General features: G+C 39.3%; 1 protein-coding gene and 1 long non-coding RNA gene across 5 annotated transcripts in view; one reads left to right on the top strand and one right to left on the bottom strand.

Moving 5' to 3' along the window:
- The window catches only part of LOC143654247 (uncharacterized), a 31412-nt gene extending 20649 nt beyond the window's left edge, over positions 1–10763 (bottom strand). For both annotated transcript variants that reach the window (XR_013161719.1, XR_013161718.1), the window contains exon 1: positions 8571–10763. This is a non-coding gene — a long non-coding RNA (uncharacterized LOC143654247). The remainder of the gene's footprint in view (positions 1–8570) is intronic.
- A 70-nt stretch (positions 10764–10833) lies between these two features.
- STN1 (STN1 subunit of CST complex) overlaps positions 10834–18465 on the top strand; it is a 39685-nt gene continuing 32053 nt past the window's right edge. For 2 of the 3 annotated variants that reach the window (XR_013161717.1, XM_077125931.1), the window contains exons 1-3: positions 10834–10941; positions 11277–11468; positions 17752–17847. Coding sequence is in view for 2 of the 3 variants with exons in the window: in XM_077125931.1 (XP_076982046.1) it covers positions 11336–11468; positions 17752–17847 (229 nt within the window). In the remaining variant the exon portion in view is untranslated. Of the gene's footprint in view, positions 11037–11276; positions 11469–17751; positions 17848–18465 lie in introns of all 3 variants that reach the window. The other variant, XM_077125932.1, reaches the window with a different exon arrangement.

Here is an 18465-nt window from a genome sequence, read left to right as displayed (position 1 = left end):
CAAAATCAGCTAGTGACAACAAAAGGAATGCAAAAAAACTATAGAGGCAAAACAAAAACAAATAGAATAGATCAAGATTCCCAAAGAAGAATCAGGGAAAAGGAAGCTTTCTACTAGAGGTGAAACAATTCCACAAAAGGCATAAACTTAAAAATAGTACAATATATCCAGGACAAGAATCAGATGATGAAGAGCTACAAACATCTGATTATTTAAACACAGGCTATTCTAAAGTTACAGAATAAGCAGACTAAGCATCAAAGAAAAGCCTTAACACAAAGTCAATCAACAATAAAACCCTAGATGAGAAACACTGACCTTCAGAGTAACACTACAAGATAATCATATGCATGAACATTAGCAAAAAATTACTAGCCATATTAAGAAACAGGAAGATATGGTCCAGTCAAAGGAACAAATTAAAGCTTCAGAGGAGACAAATAATTTGAAGCAATTAATCAAAGATGTTCAAACAAATCTCCAAAATAAATTCAAGGGAATAAAGGAAAATATGGCTAAAGAGATAAAGATATTAAGAAGACAATGTGAAAGCATAAAGAAGAATTTTTCGTTTTTTTTTTTTTTCAGACATGGGCAGGCTCTGGGAATTGAACCTGGGTCTCTGGCATGGCAGGTGAGAACTTTGCCACTGAGCCACCGTTGTCCACTCAAGAAGAATTTTAAAGTATAAAAATAATCATAATGGAACTCATGGGGGCGAAAGTCACAATAAAAGAGATTAAAAATACCCTAGAGGCATACAACAGCAGAACTGAATAGGCAGAAGAAAGAAGCAGTGAAGTAGAAGACAGGCAATTGAAATCTTACAGACAGAAGAACAGATAGAGAAAAGAATGGAAAAAGTTGAGCAGCGCCTCAGGGATTTGAATGACAGCATGATGCACACAAGCATATGTATCATGGATGTCCCAGAAGGAAAGCAGAAGGTAAATGGGCAGAAAGAATATTTGAGGAAATAGCGGCCCAAAATTTCCCAACTCTTAGAAAAGACATAAATATACATGTACAAGAAGTGCAACATACTCCAAACAGAATAAATCCCACCAGACCTACTCCGAAACAATACTAGTCAGAATGTTAAATGCCAAAGACAAAGAAAGAATTCTGAAAGCAGCAAGAAAAAAGTGATCCATCACATACAAGGGATCTTCAATAAGACTAAGTTCCAATTTCTCAGGAGAAACCATGGAAACAAGAAAGTAGTTGAATGATATATTCACTTGAAAGAGGAAACCTGCCAGCCCCAAAGTCTTTATCCAGCAAAACTGTCCTTCTAAAATGAGGGAGAGTTGAAAATATTCACAGATAGACAGAAATTGAAACAATTTGTCAATAAGAGACCTGTTCCCACAAGAAATACTGAACAGAATGCTGTAGGCTGAAAGGAAAAGACAGAAGAGAGTAGCTTGAAGCAGTGCGAAGAAATGAAGAGTATCATTAAGGGTAATGAAATGGATAAAAAGAGAGATGAGGAAAAAAAATGACCTATGCATTAGTTTGAAACTGTTATGTACCATGTTCTTCTAATCCAGTCTCATGGGGATTGGATTGGGGGCCTATTCTTGGGTGGGGCCTTTCGATTAGGTTGTTTCCATGGAGATGTGACCCATCCAATTGTGGGCAGGACCTTTTAATTAGATGGAGATGTGGCCCTGCCTAGTAAAGTAGCTTAATCCACTTTCTGGAGTTCTTTAAAAGAGGGACATTTTGGAGGGGACACAGAGATTTGGAGGTGCAGAAGGAAAATGCCCCAGGAGACACCAGAATCTGAGAGAGCCATTTGAAACCAGAAGCAGGGTGAAAAGTACAGCAGATATCACCACGTGCCTTCCCATGTGAAGAGGAGCCGTATGCCAGCTGCCTTTTCTAAGAGAACATATTCTGTTGTTCATGCCTTAATTTGGACATATTCATGGCCTTACAATTATAACCAGTAACTTAATAAATCTCCTTTATAAAAGCCAATTTATTTCTGGTATATAGCATTCTGAGCTCTTTCACAAACCAAAACTACACATAAAAACCAAAGGAAATAACTGTAATACAATAATGTTAGAACACTGAATGAAACTGAATGTGAGAATGATAGAGGGAGGAGGCCTGGGGGCACAAATGAAATCAGAAGGAAAGATATATGATAAAGACTGAGATGATATAATCTAGGAATGCCTAGCGTGTATAATGATAGTGACTAAACGTACAAATTTAAAAATGTTTTGCATGAGGAAGAACAAAGGAATGTCAATAATGCAGGGTGTTGAAAATAGGTGGTAATTAATATTTTAAAACTTTAACTTATGTGTGAGACTAAAGCAAAAAGATGTTTATTTAGTACATAACTTATATTTCGACTAGTGCATTTCCTAATATAACTTATGTGGACAGCTTAATTCAACACCATAAGTACATGGAACCTTGAGTAGGGCATGAAATTTTGTAGGTTTGTTCAGAGTGATGCCCTTGATAAATTCCAGAAGGATTTGAACAGTGAATAAAAAAGTATAAAGTCCCCTTGGGGGAATGGTGAGAAAGGGGAAAAATTCAACTTTCCCAAGTGGAGAATTCTTGATATTCTCACAAGCAGTAGGGACAACCAAAGCAATAGGCTGAGCCCCCAATCTTGGGTTTGCTCATATGAACTTCACCCCACAAAGGATAGGATAAGCCTACTTAAAATTAGGTCTGAGAGTCACCCCCAAGAGATCCTCTTGTTGCTCAGATATGGCCTCTCTCTCTCTCAGCCAACATGAGAAGCAAACTCACTGCCCTCCCCCTCTCTACGTGGGACATGACTTCCAGGGGTATGGACAGATATCCTAGAATGAGCTGCGACTCAGCACCAAGGGATTGAGAAAACCTTCGCAACCAAAAAGCGGAAAAGAGAAATGAAACAAAATAAAGCATCAATGGCTGAGAGATTCCAAACAGAGTCAAGAGGTTATCCTGGAGGTTATTCTTACACATTAAATATATCACCTTTTAAGTTAAGGCATAACAGAGAGGCTGGAAGGAACTGCCTGAAAATGTGGAGCTCTGTTCCAGTAGCTATGTTTCTTGAAGATGATTGTATAATGATATAGCTGTCGCAGTGTGACTGTGTGATTGTGAAAACCTTGTGTCTGGTATTTCTTTTATCTACCTTATGGACAAATGAGTAAAGCATATGAATTAAAAATAAGTAGATGATGGGGGAACAAATATTAAAATAAATTTAGTAGATTGAAATGCTGGTGATCGGGGACAGGGAGGGGTAAGGGGTATGGTATGTATGAATTTTTTCTGTTGTCATTTTATTTCTTTTTCTGAATTGATGCATCATGTTCTAAGACATGATCATGACGATGAATATACAACTATGTGATAAAAAACAATGTTCATATTGTATGTTGATTGGTTTTATTTTTTATTAAATAAAAAATTTTAAAAAATCAAATGCTTTTGTACCTCAAGAGACTGTCAAAAAGGTAAAGAGGCAGCCAACTCAATGGGAGAAAATATTTGGAAATCACACATTGGATAAAGGTTTGATATTCTGTATACATAAAGAAATCATACAACTCAACAACAAAAGAACAAGTAACCCAATTATAAAGTAGACTAAAGATATGAGCAGACATTTTTTTCTGAAGAGCAAATACAAATGGCTAAAAAGCATATGGAGGATGCACATTCTCATTAGCCATAAGAGAAATTCAGATCAAGACTACAATGAGATACCACCTCACACCTGTAAGAATGACTGCTATTAAACAAACAGGAAACTACAAATGTTGGAGAGGAGGTGGAGAAAATGTGACAATTATGCACTGCTGGTGGGAATGTATAATGGTATAGCCACTATGGAAGACATTCTGGCAGTTTCTCAGAAAACTAAATATCAAATGTTGCCCTATGATGTGGCAATATCACTACTTGATATATACCCAGAACAGGTGAAAGTAGTTACACAAACAGATATTTGCACAGAAATATTCATAGCAGCACTATTCACAATCACCAAAAGATTGTGCCCATCAACAGATGAGTGAATTAACAAAATGTGGTATGTAAATCAATGGACTATTATGCAGGATTAAGAAAAAATGATGTCCTGAACCACATTAAAAGATGGATCAGCCTTTAGGGTGTAATGCTGAGTGAAATAGCCAGAAACAAAAGGATAGATACTATATGATTCCATTTTTATAACTATGGTAAAGATAAAATCAGAGGTTTATAATACAGAATATAGGGGACCTAGAGATACACAGAAGCTTGAGATGGGTGAACAATTTGCTAATGAAGTTGAACTTAATTGTAAAGAAATAGATAGAAGTGAAGGCAGTTCACTAGTGGATCTATAAGTAATGTTACCATTTTGAAGGTGAACCCGATTGAAAGGGGTTATATAGAATCACGTGTCATTTTGTAGTAATTAACACTACAAAAAATAAGTAAACTTTTGCATGAACTGCTGCAAAAAAAAAAAGAAAGAAAAGAAAGGTGGGCCACAGTGGCTCAGCAGGCAGAGTTCTCACCTGCCATGCTGGAGAACCAGGTTCAATTCCTGGAAAGGAAAAAAATGGTTGAAGTAAGTACTGCCTTTATAGTGATAACATTGAATGTTAATGAATTAAATTCTCCAATCAAAAGACACAGATTGGAAGAATAGATAAAGAAGGATGATCCAACTACATGCTGTTTATAAGAGATTCACCTTAGATTCAAAGACACAATCAGGTTGAAAGTGAAAAGTTGGAAAAAGATATTCCATGCAAATAGTAACCATAAAAAAGTTGGGGTAGCTATACTAATATTAGACAAATAGACTTTAAAAGCAAAACTGTTATAAGAGACAAAGAAGGACTCTATTATATTAATAAAAAGGGCAATCCACCAAGAATAAAAAACAATAATAAATATTTATGCATCTAACCATGGTGCCTCCAAAATCCTGGCAAAACTGAAGGAAGAAACAGATGTCTCTACAACCTTACTTGGAAACTTCAATACATCACTTTCATCAATAGATAGAACATCTAGACAAAGGATCAAAAGGAAGCAGAGCCATGCCGGAGACCCAGGTTCAATTCCCGGTGCCTGCCCAAGGGAAAAAAAAAAAGGAAACAAGAGATATTGAATAATATGATAAAATGAATTAGAAGTAAAGGGCATATACAGAACATTCCATCCCAAAACTGGATAGACATTTTTCTGTAGTGCACATGGATCATTCTCCAGGAGAGACCACATGTTGGGTCACGAAACAATTTTCAATTATATTTCAAAATACAAACAACAATTATATATTCAATTGCTGAATTTCAACAAATTTCAAAATATAAAAAGATTGAAAGTACTTGTACGAAGTACTTTCTCTGACCGTATTGTAATGAAGCTGGAAATAAAAAAATAAGCAGAGAACTGGAAAATTCAAAAATATGTAGAAGTTAAACAGAACATTGTTAAAAATAACAGTGGGTCAAAGAAGAAATTGCAAGAGAAATCAATAAATATCTTGAGATGAATGAAAATCAGAAAACATCATATTAAAACTTATGGGATGCAATAAAGGCACGTCTGATAGGGAAATTTATAGCCCTAAATACATACATTAGAAGAGACGCAGAAGCTAAAATCAAAGGTCTAACTTCACATCTGAAGGAATCAGAAAAAGAATAGCAAACTAATCCCACAGCAAGCGGAAGAAAAGAAAAAACAAAGACAAGAGGAGAAAGAAATGAAATTGCGGAAAAGAAAAACCAGAGAGCATTAGTGTGCCGGTTTGAAAGGATGTATGTATCCTAGAAAAGCCATGTTTTAACCCTAATCCCATTTTGTAAAGGCAGCAGTTTCTTCTAATCCCTATTCAGTACTATATGTTGGAATCTTTGATTAGATTATTTCCATGGAGATGTGATACACGCCAAGAGTGGGTGTTAAACTGGATTAGGTGGAGACGTGTCTTCACCCATTCTAGGTGGGTCTTGATTAGTTTATTGGAATCCTATAGAAGAAGATGTATTTTGGAGAAAGCTAGAGGAGCAGAGAACTACCAGAGAGAAAGCCATGAGATTCTGAGAGAGCAGAGAACACTACAGCACCACAAAGCAGAGAGTCCATCAGCCAGTGACTTTCGGAGATGAAGAAGTAAAACGCCTCCCAGGGAGCTGGAGAGGAAGCTAGCAGATGACGCTGTGTGCTCCATGTGCCCTTCCAGCTGACAGAGAAACCCTGACCATGTTTGACATGTGCCTTTCCAGATGAGACAGAAACCCTGAACTTCATCGGCCCTCTTGAATCAAGGTATCTTTTCCTGGATGCCTTAGGTTGGATATTTCTATAGAATTGCTTTAATTGGGACACTTCCATGGCCTAAAAACTATTAATTGGCAATTTATTAAATTCCCCCTTTTAAAAGCCATTCCATTTCTGGTATATTGCACTCAAGCAGCTAGCAAACTGGAACAATTAGCAAAACCACAAGTTGGTTCTTTGAGAAGATCAATAAAATTAACACCTTAGCTAGACCAAGAAAGAAAATAAGAAAGAAGACGCAAATAAGTGAAATCAGAAATGACAGGGGGCATTACTACTGAGTCACAGAAATAAAAAGTCTCATAAGAGAATACTATGAACAACTGTATACCAACAAATTAAGACAATTCAGATGAAATGGATAAATTCCTAGAAACACAGAAATAACCTACACTGAGTCAAGAAGAAATCGAATGAGTAGATGGAAGTACTAGTGGTCAAATAAAGGGAGGGGTAATGGGTACAGTATGTATGAATTTTTTTTTTTTTAGGTGTGCAGTCTGGGATTAGAACCCGGGTCTCCCACATGGAAAGTGAACATCCTACCACTGAACCACCTTTGCACCCTCTTTTTTATTTCTTTTTCTGCAGTGATGCAAATGTTCTGAAAAATGATCATGGTGATGAATGCACAACAACTATGTGATGATATTGTGAGCCGTTTACTGTAAACCATATATGGAATGTTTGTATATTAAGATTTATCAATAAAAATATTTTTAAAAAGAAGAAATTGAAGGCCTCAACAGACAAACTATAAATAAATAGTTTGAGTCAGTCCTTCAAAATCTCCCAACAGAAAAAATCCCAGGACTAGAAGGTGTCACATGTAAATTCTACTGTACTGGTTTGAAAGGATGCATGTCCCCTAGAAAAGCCATGTTTTAATCAAAATCCCATTCCCTATTCAATACTGCATGTTTGAAACTGTAATCAGATCATCTCCCTGGATCATGCGATTTAGTCAAGAGTGGTTGTTAAACTGGATTAGGTGACGACATGTCCCACCCATTTGGGTGGGTCTTTGATAAGTTTCTGGAGTCCTATAAAAGAGAAAACATTTTGGAGAATGGAAGAGATTCAGAGAGAGCAGCACCACGAAGCAGAAAGTCCACCAGCCAGCGACCTTTGGAGATGAAGAAGGAAAACGCCTCCTGGGGATCTTCATGAAACAGGAAGCCAGGAGAAGAAGCTAGCAGATGATGCCGTGTTTGCCATGTGCCCTTCCAGATAAGAGAGGAACCCTGACCATGTTCACCATGTGCCTTTCCAAATGAGAGAGAAACTCTATGTTCGCCATGTGCCTTCCCACTTGAGAAAGAAACCCTGAACTTCATCGGCCTTCTTGAACCAAGGTATCTTTCCCTGGATGCCTGAGATTGGGCATTTCTATAGACTTGTTTTAATTGGGACATCTTCTCGGCCTTAGAACTATAAACTTGCAACTTATTAAATTCCCCCCTTTTGAAAACCATTCTGTTTCTGGTATATTGCATTCCAGCAGCTAGCAAACTAGAACATCTACCAATTATTCCAAGAAGAACTACTACCAATCCCACTCAAACAATTTCAGAAAATTGAAGATGAGGGAATACTTCCTAACTCATTCCGTGAGGCCAACATCACCTTTATACCAAAGCCAGATAGAGATACTATAAGAAAAGAATATTATAGAACAATTTCTCTTATGAATATAGATGTACAAATCCTCAAGAAATACTCGCAAATAGATATCAACAGCACATTAAAAGAATGATACACCATGATCAAGTAGGTTTTATCCCAGGTATGCAAGGGTGGTTAAATATAAGAAAATCAATTAATATATAATATACCACCCTAACATATAATGAAGGGGAAAAAAACATATGATGATCTTGATTGATGCTGAGAAGGCATTTGACAAAATCCAGCATCCTTTCTTGATAAAAGCACTTCAAAAAGTAGGGATAGAAGGAAACTTCCTCAACATGATAAAGGGCACATTATGGAAAAATCCACAATTAACATCATGCTCAATGGTGAAAGACTGAAAGCTTTCCTTCTAAGATCTGGAACAAGAGAAGGTTGTCCACTGTCACCACTGTTATTCAACATTGTGCTGGAAGTTCTAGCCAGGGAAGTTAGGAGGAAAAAAGAAATAAAAGGCATCCAAATTGGAGAGGAAGAAGTACATATTTCTCTACTTGCAGATAACATGATCCCATATGTAGAAAGGTGAAGTGCTTTCTCCTCTGGGCATTTGCTCTTACTGTGACTGCTGCTGGAATGCTCTTCTTAGCTCTTTCCATGGCTTGCTCTTTCTCAACCTTCAAGTCTCAGACTGAATGTCATGCATGTCCTCAAATGAAAGTAGAGTTATGTAAAGCAGATCCTATATCCCATAATTAATTATCATAATACCTTCTTTATTTCCTTCAAACACTGAGAACAATATGTACTTATTCATTCATTTGTTCAACAGAATGGAAGCTCCCTAAGAACTTGAGTCCTGCTCTATTTTGATGCTGTTTTACCTCCAGAGTCTAATGTAGTGCTTGACAAGTACTTAACAAATACATTTCAAATACTTTTAGAATAAATGAAGAGTTTCTCCCTCATTTTTGCAAAAGGCTTTGCTAAAATATTAACTTTCCAGAAAGGATTGGCTATTTCGTCAAAATTGCCCGCAAAACCCAAGAAAGGGTACCTAGTATTAGATGTTGACTGTTGGGTTTTGAACTATCTACTTTGTAGTGTTTCCTGAATCCCAAATTGAAAGGTTCTCCAGTGTTCACAGAGATTTTCTGAAACTATTCATATACCTCTTGGCAGTGGCTTGCGATACCTGGAATCTATGTGACTGAGATTGCAGTTTGGAAATTCTGCCCTATACCTCAACATTTCAATTGCAGCCTACTCCTTTATATTTTGAGCTCAGACAAAAAAGGAGCACCTCTAGACTCCAAGAATTCTTCCTTTTATCATAAAAGATGATATGGGGCAATCCGCTTTGGTTTAAACCATGATATAGCCTTCACCAAGGCTCGTAGGAAGCTTGCAGACCCCTAGGGCGCCTACCACGGGCACGCTATTCCTGAGAGTGGAAAGCCAGTCTTAAATCAAACAGGCTCTGAACTCATCCAAGTGCTGATTTTCGTCTTGGGCTCCACCTGGAGCAGATGTGTGCAGTCAGGATAATGTCGTTCAACCTGTCTCTCTCCTTCTGAAAAGTCAGCCAGAAGCACCTGGGCTTCCTTGAGGCGCGTTCCTTCCTACTGGAGAGTGTATCTTCTCTTAATAAAATCCTAAACTCCACAAACCCAACTCCTTATTGCAGCAGAAGCTGAATGTTTTCAGCTTCCTTAGTGGCAGGGGATGTAATTAAATGCCCTTGTCCTAATCACAAACATTTCCCATTCCAGCTGCTTGAAATTCCTTCTCTGCTAAAGGGTTTAGCGATGATCTCTTTGACAACCAACTTCCTTTCCCAAGAATGGCCAGCCAGAATAGCAGGTAGTTCTCTGGAGAATTTAGAGTCCTGGTTAGTTTGGAAGATTTTTTGCCATCTCAAGCAATGGTAGGTGCTTATTTATTTATTTATTTAATTTAGGGGAATAGAACTTGCTATCGTTTTCTCACTTTAAATTAGAACTGCTGAAGACCAAGGTCCATTAAGGTACCATGATTTACCAGAATGCCAGTTTTTCAGTGTTCAAAAGCGTGCAATATTCCACGTTGTAAACCAAGAAAGAGGAAAGGAGACAAAGTTTATTGTCATAGTTTTGCAGGGCTGCTCTTGGGCAAAGCGAAGTCCTCACACTCAGGCAATGGCTCAAATTTAGATAGTGCCTCCAAGTAAGACTGTAGAATCCTAACGTGCACCCGTTAATAGATCATTTATAAGGAGTAAATGAACACTTTATGCCACAATGTAATCCTACTTTTGGCACTGCTTTGCTTGTTTATTGTTTAATATGTCAAGAACAACAACAAAAAGAAACCGAAGCTTCCCGCGACCTCTGGCTAGAGGTCCCATCATCAGCAGGGCTGGGGTGAGGTGAGATGACTTGTAGGGACGGGACTGGGACAGCGGGTATGTCAGGGCTAGTTCCCAGACCTCCGCGATTTGGGCCCAGTGAGCTGGCCGTAGTCCCGCGGACAGTCGAGCTAAGACCTGGAGCCGCCATCTGACGCCGGGCAGTCAAAGAGTCTGGTCGCCGCCTGGCGGGCCGGGTGGGGCGCCATCGAGAACGGATGGGGCGGAGCGACCTCGGACGGTGGATGGGCGGAAGCACGGCCGGGTCAGGCCTCAGGAAGGCAATGGCTGGGCCGGGCTACTGGGATTAGTCGGACGCGGGGAGCGGTGGAGGACTCCGGCCGGAACTCCGAAGTCGAAAGACAACGGTGGTCAGCCGCTCCTGCGCCGGGCGGGGCCTCTGGGCTCCTTCCGGGCTGCCCGCCCCGCGGTCTCCGCGCTCCCGGGAGCTGCCGGCCAGGGCGCGGCGCTGCAGGAAGGGCTTCCTGCGCGTCCATGTTTTGTTTCCTTTTTCCTTTTTTTTTTTTTTTCTCGAGCTCATCCTGAAAACCAAAGGTTCAGGGGCAGGGCGACGGACAGATCATCCCACTCTGCCACCAAAACGTGTAAGGCCTGGAGGGCGCAATGCTCCCTTCCCCGCACCCCCTCTCCCCCGACTAAAGCCGTTGCTGGGTTTGCCTGTGAGGACTTCCCCGAGAAGGTAGTTTAGCCTTTTCCAAGGTGGTGCATTTAGAGGAGAAAACTTCTGTGGGGCAGAGGGAATTCCAGCGGGAGAGTCACAGGGAACTCACGATCCCTCATGTGAAGACACAGAATTTGATAGGGCGATTGAATCCTGGGTTTACCTGGACTCGGGGTGCCCGCCTGGGAACAGCTTCATAGCCACGTCAGTTTCCCCAAGTTAAAGGCCCGGCATCCCGATTTTTGTGTCCTTATGCAGACCCTTGACCTAGTAATGCAGAGTCTTTCAGCGTTGGCTGGGAGCCACAGTCCTTCTGGATGCAGTCGAGATCCACCAAGTGTGAAGAGGAGATTCCTTCCCTCTGGTGGGGTTTGGATCCTGTGTTCCTAGCCTTTGCAAAGCTTTACATCAGGGATGTCCTAGACTTGAAGGCGTCCCGGGAGGTACCAGGTATGTGGCTGGTTGGCAGGATGTCTGCTTGTGCTGCATATGCACCCATCTCCCCCCAAACTGCAGAAATCTGGGATTGAGGGGCTTTCAGGAGAGGCTTCCCTGCTGAAGCCTCATTTGAAAATGACCAAGCTTGGACCCTCCAGTAAGTTAATAATTACGTAAGTTCAAAACATTCTAAATCATTAGTTGTTTTTTTTTTTGTTTTTGCTTCGTTTGTAAATAGATGCTTGGTGGGATAACATCTGTACTAAAGAAACGTTTATCCGGCTTTGGAGCATCATATATAAAAATGTGTAACTGTTTTGGGGGAGCCCTACCATTGGTGAGAAGATCACTGGACCAGGCATCCTTAGATCTGGCTGTGTTTCCTAACTGCCATCCTACCTGACCTGGGCATCTTCTATAAAGCTTAGTAAAAGTGGGGATTAACCATGCTTGATTTTTTTGTGTTTTGAATGAATCAGATTCAAAATAATATTTACTGCTTGAGAGGAAGTATGTCATCTGCCTTGTTCACCAATGTAGTCCCACTTCGGAGAATAGTGTCAGGCATGTTGTGGGCCCTCAAAAAATACCAATTGAAAGAACAGAACATTATTAATGTAAACTTTAAAGGATGTTTTAATTAGAGTAGTGGCTACTAAGGATAGATTCTTCATTCCTAAAAATATAACAAATAGATTTTGGGAGTGAATTTAAATAATTCACACAGCTATGGGTGGATCTTCACGTGGATACTGTGTTATATGAGAAGTTTGGTTAAACTGTCTGTGCTCTATGAGTAAAAGTTTCCAACCAAGGGCCTTCTGAATTGCAAAATATAAGGCAGAAGTAGTCAGTCTGCATTATTTAGTTTTAATGAGGCAAGGTTTTTTGTGTTTTCAGTTCCATATACAAATATATCTGGATGACATTACTATGAAGCCTTTTCACAGATTGTTCGCCACACCTTTATTTTCTAATTATTCTTGGAAAAGTTGTGTAATTTCCTTGACAGCCAACCTCCCCAAAGTTGTCTATTGTAGAACAGTCTGGTATTCTTCATAGTTCCTCTCCTCAGAAGGAAATTGATTCATACCAAATGTCAGCCTCGCCTAAAGAGCTTCTGTAAGTGCTCAAGGAAGTATCAGAGGATGAGAGTGGCCTGTTGTGAGAGCTTAACTTTCCTGCAATGAAAGACCTTATGAAGTATTCAAAACAAACCAAGAAAAACTGGTATTTGTGATCTCTACCATATCACTGGTGATAAAGTTTCAAGTGTTTTTCTAAATCAAATCTCATATTTAAAGCAGACATCAACCAGATATTCAGAGAATAATTTTTAAACTATACTGTACAGACCTGAGGAGGGGGAAATGCCACTAGCCTTGTTTTATTGTTTTTGCTCTTTTTGTTGTTGTTTGCTATAAATTTATTAACATTTAAACACTAAATATTATCTTAAACAAAACTAATGCTAGACCTTTTTTTTTTCCAATCAAAATACAGCGTGGTATCTAATTCTGGAGGGTCCAGTGAAGTATAAAGAATTCATAACAATTATACCAAAGAAATCTGTATTTGAAAAATACTAACTAAGAAATAATATTGCCATCAGACTTCAATAACAGCAGCAATTAAATGATAGCAGTTAAACTAAACTAAGAATAATTAAAATTACTTTGAAAGAGAGAAATCCAGACATATGTCTGTAGTTGTGGATTTTCAGGGTTCAGAGACTAAAAGCTGAATTAAACCTTTGGGCTTCTGTGGGTTGCAACGTTCAACAGTAGGGGCAGAAGGGCCACCTGGGAAATCTGGGACTTCAGCTCTACTTTCACCAATGTTTGCCTGTTGTAATCATTTTCCTTTCTTAGCTCATTGAGCTTTATCTCAGTTGACAGAGCATTCTTGAGCTTTTTCCTTACAGAAGATAATCTGGTTTGGTAGAAGGATGTGGTTCTTTCCAATTCTTTGCCCAGTTCTTCAGCCATCTTCTTGTAGAGGCTGCACTTCTGATATGTGAGGTTTATGTTTTTATACACTTTGCAGAGTTTCTTCTCCATTTCTGAGCAGTAAATTTCCTCCTCAACTGAATTTGTCTGACATTGCATAACATGTTTTGTTGGATCTTAGGCAATATTTTGAAATTTCATCTGAAGCTTCTCAATCTCATAGCCAACCTGTGAATTTTCAGACTGGAAAGATTCTTGCTCTTTTTGGAGAATTTTTTTTGGCCTCGAAGCTCTCTATTCACTTTATTTTCTTCACATATGTTCTTGACTATTTCTTGTTTTTCTATTTCAAACATTTTGGAAGAAATATGGGCGTTCAAAAAAATGAGTTTGTTAAATCAACTGCTGACTAATAAACCAGGTTATCACCATTTTCTGATTCCTTCTTTTTGTCTAATTCCAGGTTGCCATCATCCATTTAATCTTCTCTAAAGATATGAGGCAAATTTATGATCTTCAGCATAGTTTCAATCAGGGATTTTATCTGGCTCTCTTTATTCTTCAACACTCAATTAATTCTTGAGTGTTGGAGAGCTCAAGCATATGTTCTCTTGGTTCCCGTACTTCTTGCAGTTTCTTGGGCAAGCACTTTTGCAGACTTTCCTGAAGATAAGCATTGCCATTCACACCATCCCTTACTTTCTTCTGAACTTATTCTACATTCTTCTCAGATGTTTTTAAGATTTTCTTGCATCAGTCGCATGGGATTGGAAGAATTTTGATGCCTCTTGGAGTGACTATGTCTATTCTTGAAGGTGAACCCTCAACTTTCCATGAGATGAATGTTTAGGGGGCTCACTTTCCTGTTTTTTTTCCCCAGAAAGTCTACTGTATCCTCAAGTGTTCAGACTTTTATTGAGTGCTGCCAAACATAAGGTCTGTAACATCAGCAGACTGGCTTTCACCTCATGGAACTTGTAGGCTAGCATCATTAGACCAGTCTTCTCACAGACTCTGTGATGTTCTTCAACATGGGCAGAAATACATTTGACCTCTTCTTTGTCCCTCCTTAAACAGTGATTTCTCTGTACTATAAAAACAACCATAGCAGTACATACCAGCATCTCCCAGGGAAACCCAAAGATACCTGGGAGTTGTCTCAAACATTCATATAACAGCAGCAGAGAACTACACAGCTATTCGAGGACCAGCTGGGAAGATACTCTGGTGGCCAACAGCAGACCCTCCATGGCTCCAGAGGGTACCACAGCTCTGCTTGTGTCAGTGTCTTATAAGCCACAACCAATTTCACAGCACCCTGTGAAAGGTTCCGACTCTAATATAAACTAGTGCCGTGCAACCAGGAAGAATATCAATTGGTCAGGGGAAAGGGAGGCTAGCCAGGTTCTGTAACACAGGGTTCTCTAACTTTTCTCTGCTCACTGCACAAAACAGCAAGTGGTAAGACTTGTAGCGTACATTTGGGAAAGGGGAAAGATCTGATTCCAGCCCAAGAATATAGGCCCATGAGCTCTCGCCACTCTAGGCCCCAACACCTAGTCCTACAGCTTAGAGGATCTAAGCAGTGCCATACCACAACCCCTCCCCTGCACACGAGCATGTCAGAGCGTAATGGTGGGGCATGCAGCAGAACAGGGCTCCTGTACCCACATCCGTTGGTGGGCACATTCTCCTATTGAAAATTCTCTTTTGTGCAGCAAAGTCTGATCCTGACTGCAAGGATCACAGGGATCTCCTTGCCTTGAAGGCTCTCTCTCTCTTTGGTTTGTTTGGTCAAAGCAGGCAGGCCAGGGATAGAGACTACAGACTTTCACCAAAATGTATCAACTAAGAAACAAGTTAATTAACTTGCTTCTTAGTTGATACATTCAGGAGGTCAGTTTGAACTAGCAACATGTTAATATTTCATGAATTTTCTGTGGAGCCAGTTTGTCCCTGTCCAATGCTAGGATGACTCTCCTCTGGGGGTGACTCAGAGACCCAGACTCCTCCCCTCATGGGGTCCTGCTGTCTACAGCACATGCCTCCCAAGACTGTCCTTGGGGATGGTCTCCACTTCAAGATGTCATCTTCAGAAGTGTTCCTGTTTGGAGGGAGCATACCCTTCCTGATGTATTTGACCCTTTTGCTTCTGTAAACCACATCTTATTCTCCTAGTATCTCTCTGGTACACTCAGGCTCAGAGCCTTGTTCATCAACAGAAACTCTGCTGTGAGTGACCTGCCCCAGGACCTTTACCCAGGAGAGAAATGAGAGAACCATCAACAGGCCTGCCTGGGGATCCTGAGGGTGCCTGGGTTCGGAATTACAGGCCCCCACACATGAGGAGAAGACAGGCTCTGACCAGGTTTGGTGGTGAGGGGAGGAGTTGACCAAATGCCTGAAGTAATTATTGTTTCTAATTCATTTAGTATTTTAAAAGCAAATTGCCACTTCAAAGTTTTTAACCAGTTTCTGAAAGTTAAGAATTTAGCACTTGTGGGAAAAAAATAGAAGAGGTTTGAAAGGATTTTAATTGGGAATCTTTAGTTGAGGTGACAGTAAACACAACCAGAAGTAGCTAAAGCCAAAATATGAGGGGGCGGGGAGAGAGGGAAGGCGGGTGAACCACAGAAGGAAAACACTGCAGGAGCCAGGGCAACCCTGAAACTAGGATTGGAATCAGGGACTCCCATGCCCAGGAGTCCTTCTGTCTGTGTCCCACCCTTGATTCAGAAAAAGCCTGTGTGTCTGTGGGCAAGGTTCACCTTCTCAGGTTTCTCCATGGTGGGAACATGGCTACTGGCATCTGTAGTGAAGGTTTTTAAATAGAATTATATAAAGGGAAGCTATTCAATTCTAAGTGGCTGGCCCCAAAGGGTAGTTTTTTGTAACCTATATATCTTCTTTTTTTATTATGTAGTATAACATATATACAAAGCAAAGAAATAAAAAAGCAATAGTTTTCAAAGCACTCTTCAACAAATGGTTATAGGACAGATCCCAGAGTTTGTCATGGGCTACCATACGATCCTCTTATATTTTTCCTTCTAGCTGTTTCAGTATAGGAGACTAGAGGGCTTAAATACTTTATCATCACAGTAGACTTTTTTTCCATCTTTTGTGTGTGTGTGTGTGAAAAATAACATATATACAAAAAAAACTATACATTTCAAAGTACAGCACCACAATTAATTGTAGAACATATTTCAAATTTTGACATGGGTTACAATTTTACAATTTTAGGTTTTTACCTCTAGCTGCTCTCAAATACTGGAGACTTAAAGAGGTATCAGCTTAATGCTTCAGTATTCATATTCATTTGTTAAGTCCTATCTTTTATGTATAATTCCACCATCACCTTTGATCTTTCCATACCTCTTTTTAGAGTTGTTTGGGCTATGGCATTTCTAAATTTTTGATTTTGCAAGCGTCTGTCACCAATATGGGGTAGGGAGATGGAACTATCTGATGTTCTGGAGAGGCTGGGCTAGGTTCAGGACTTATCTGGACCAGGGAACCACCTGGAGGTTGTAGGTTTCTGGAAAGTTACTCTAGTGCCAGAAACCCTTGTAGAATCTTATATATTGCCATAGGTGTTCTTTAGGATTGGCTGGAATGGTCCTGGTTGGGGTTTGGCAGGTTATGATAGGTAGCAATATCTAACTGAAGCTTGCATAAGAGCAACCTCCAGAGTAGCCTCTCAACTCAATTTGAACTCTCTCTGCCACTGATACTTTATTAATTACACTTCTTTTTCCCCTTTTGATCAGGATGTAATTATCGATTCCATGGTGCCAGGTCAGGATTCATCCCTGGGAATCATTTCCCACATTGTATATCATCTTCTTTTTAAAAAGAAAATGTATTGCCAATTCATAGAAAAAATGCTATTTTAGAAAATGTTTCTTAGAAAAGCATTTGTAGTAAAAAGCCAAACTTTTCTCATAGTTTCCCTCACTTTCCTTTTTTCCAGTCTCTCACAATATAGTACAGCGTATGGTCAATACTGTAATGACTATTTTTAGCCCCTTATAAGAGTTCTAAAAGGCCGTACATTTAATTTTTAACAAGCAGAAAGTAGATTAACCAAATCTACCTGGGCAACGTTAGTTTTCTTTTTCTGCATTAGTATAAGCCAAGTTTTCTACCTATGACTCTTGAAGACAATACATTTGAATTTCTTGGGGCTTGCCATTCCTCAAGTGCTGGAATTTCAGCAAGCAGCATGTCACTAGTCTTTGACGTCTACACTCCTACCTCAAACCCCAATTAACATTTAACAAACCAAACAATGTAATTATAAGATAAATGGACTTTGCCTTTTTTTTTTTTTTTAATTTCAGGTATATATTTTTACAATGGACATCCAATAAAACAAGTAGATGTCTTGGGAACTGTAATTTCAGTGAAAGAAAAAGATGCTCTCTACATTTATGGAGGTAAGGGCAATTGTGGCTAAAATTAGTTTGTCTAGAAGGACCCCACTTAGCTGAAAGTTGAATTTTAAGGAACCCAACATTTCAGAGCAACTGGGAGACTCACCTAAGCTCATACATGCACTTTATTCTCTTAGAGACTTCTTGGAGACATTGACATGGACTAAGTGTAAGATGAGGATCAGTTAGAATGTAGAATGATGAATACTGTGAGTGACAGATGCTGGGGATTAGGAAGTAGAATAATTAAAAGCACAGTGCTCTAGGGTCACTTCTTCTCAGGATGTCTTTATACCCAAAGGCATAGCTTTAAAGAGCAAGGGATGATATTATGTGTTTGTATTGATAACTTTAAAAAGGCCAAATTCATGTTAAAGTAGACTCTGTTTAAGAAGAAAAGAAAGTTTGAAAAATAATTTTAAAATAATTAAATCCAGAATAGTGTTAACAATTTTAAAAAGCACCTTATGTTGCTCAGAGGGTAAATACCTATTATCACAAAATTTTACTTTCCTTATGATGATGGAAACAAAAAAAAAAGATTCACATATCTTGGACACTAGGGAATTCTTAGAATGTAATTTTAATGTCAGTTGTCTGGATGTTTTCATTAACTTAAAT

The sequence above is a fragment of the Tamandua tetradactyla genome, chromosome 13 (genome assembly GCF_023851605.1).
Source record: "Tamandua tetradactyla isolate mTamTet1 chromosome 13, mTamTet1.pri, whole genome shotgun sequence".
Classification (NCBI taxonomy): domain Eukaryota; kingdom Metazoa; phylum Chordata; class Mammalia; order Pilosa; family Myrmecophagidae; genus Tamandua; species Tamandua tetradactyla.
The sequence above is the reverse complement of the archived record's forward strand: the minus strand, read 5'-3'. Positions and strand labels throughout refer to the sequence as shown.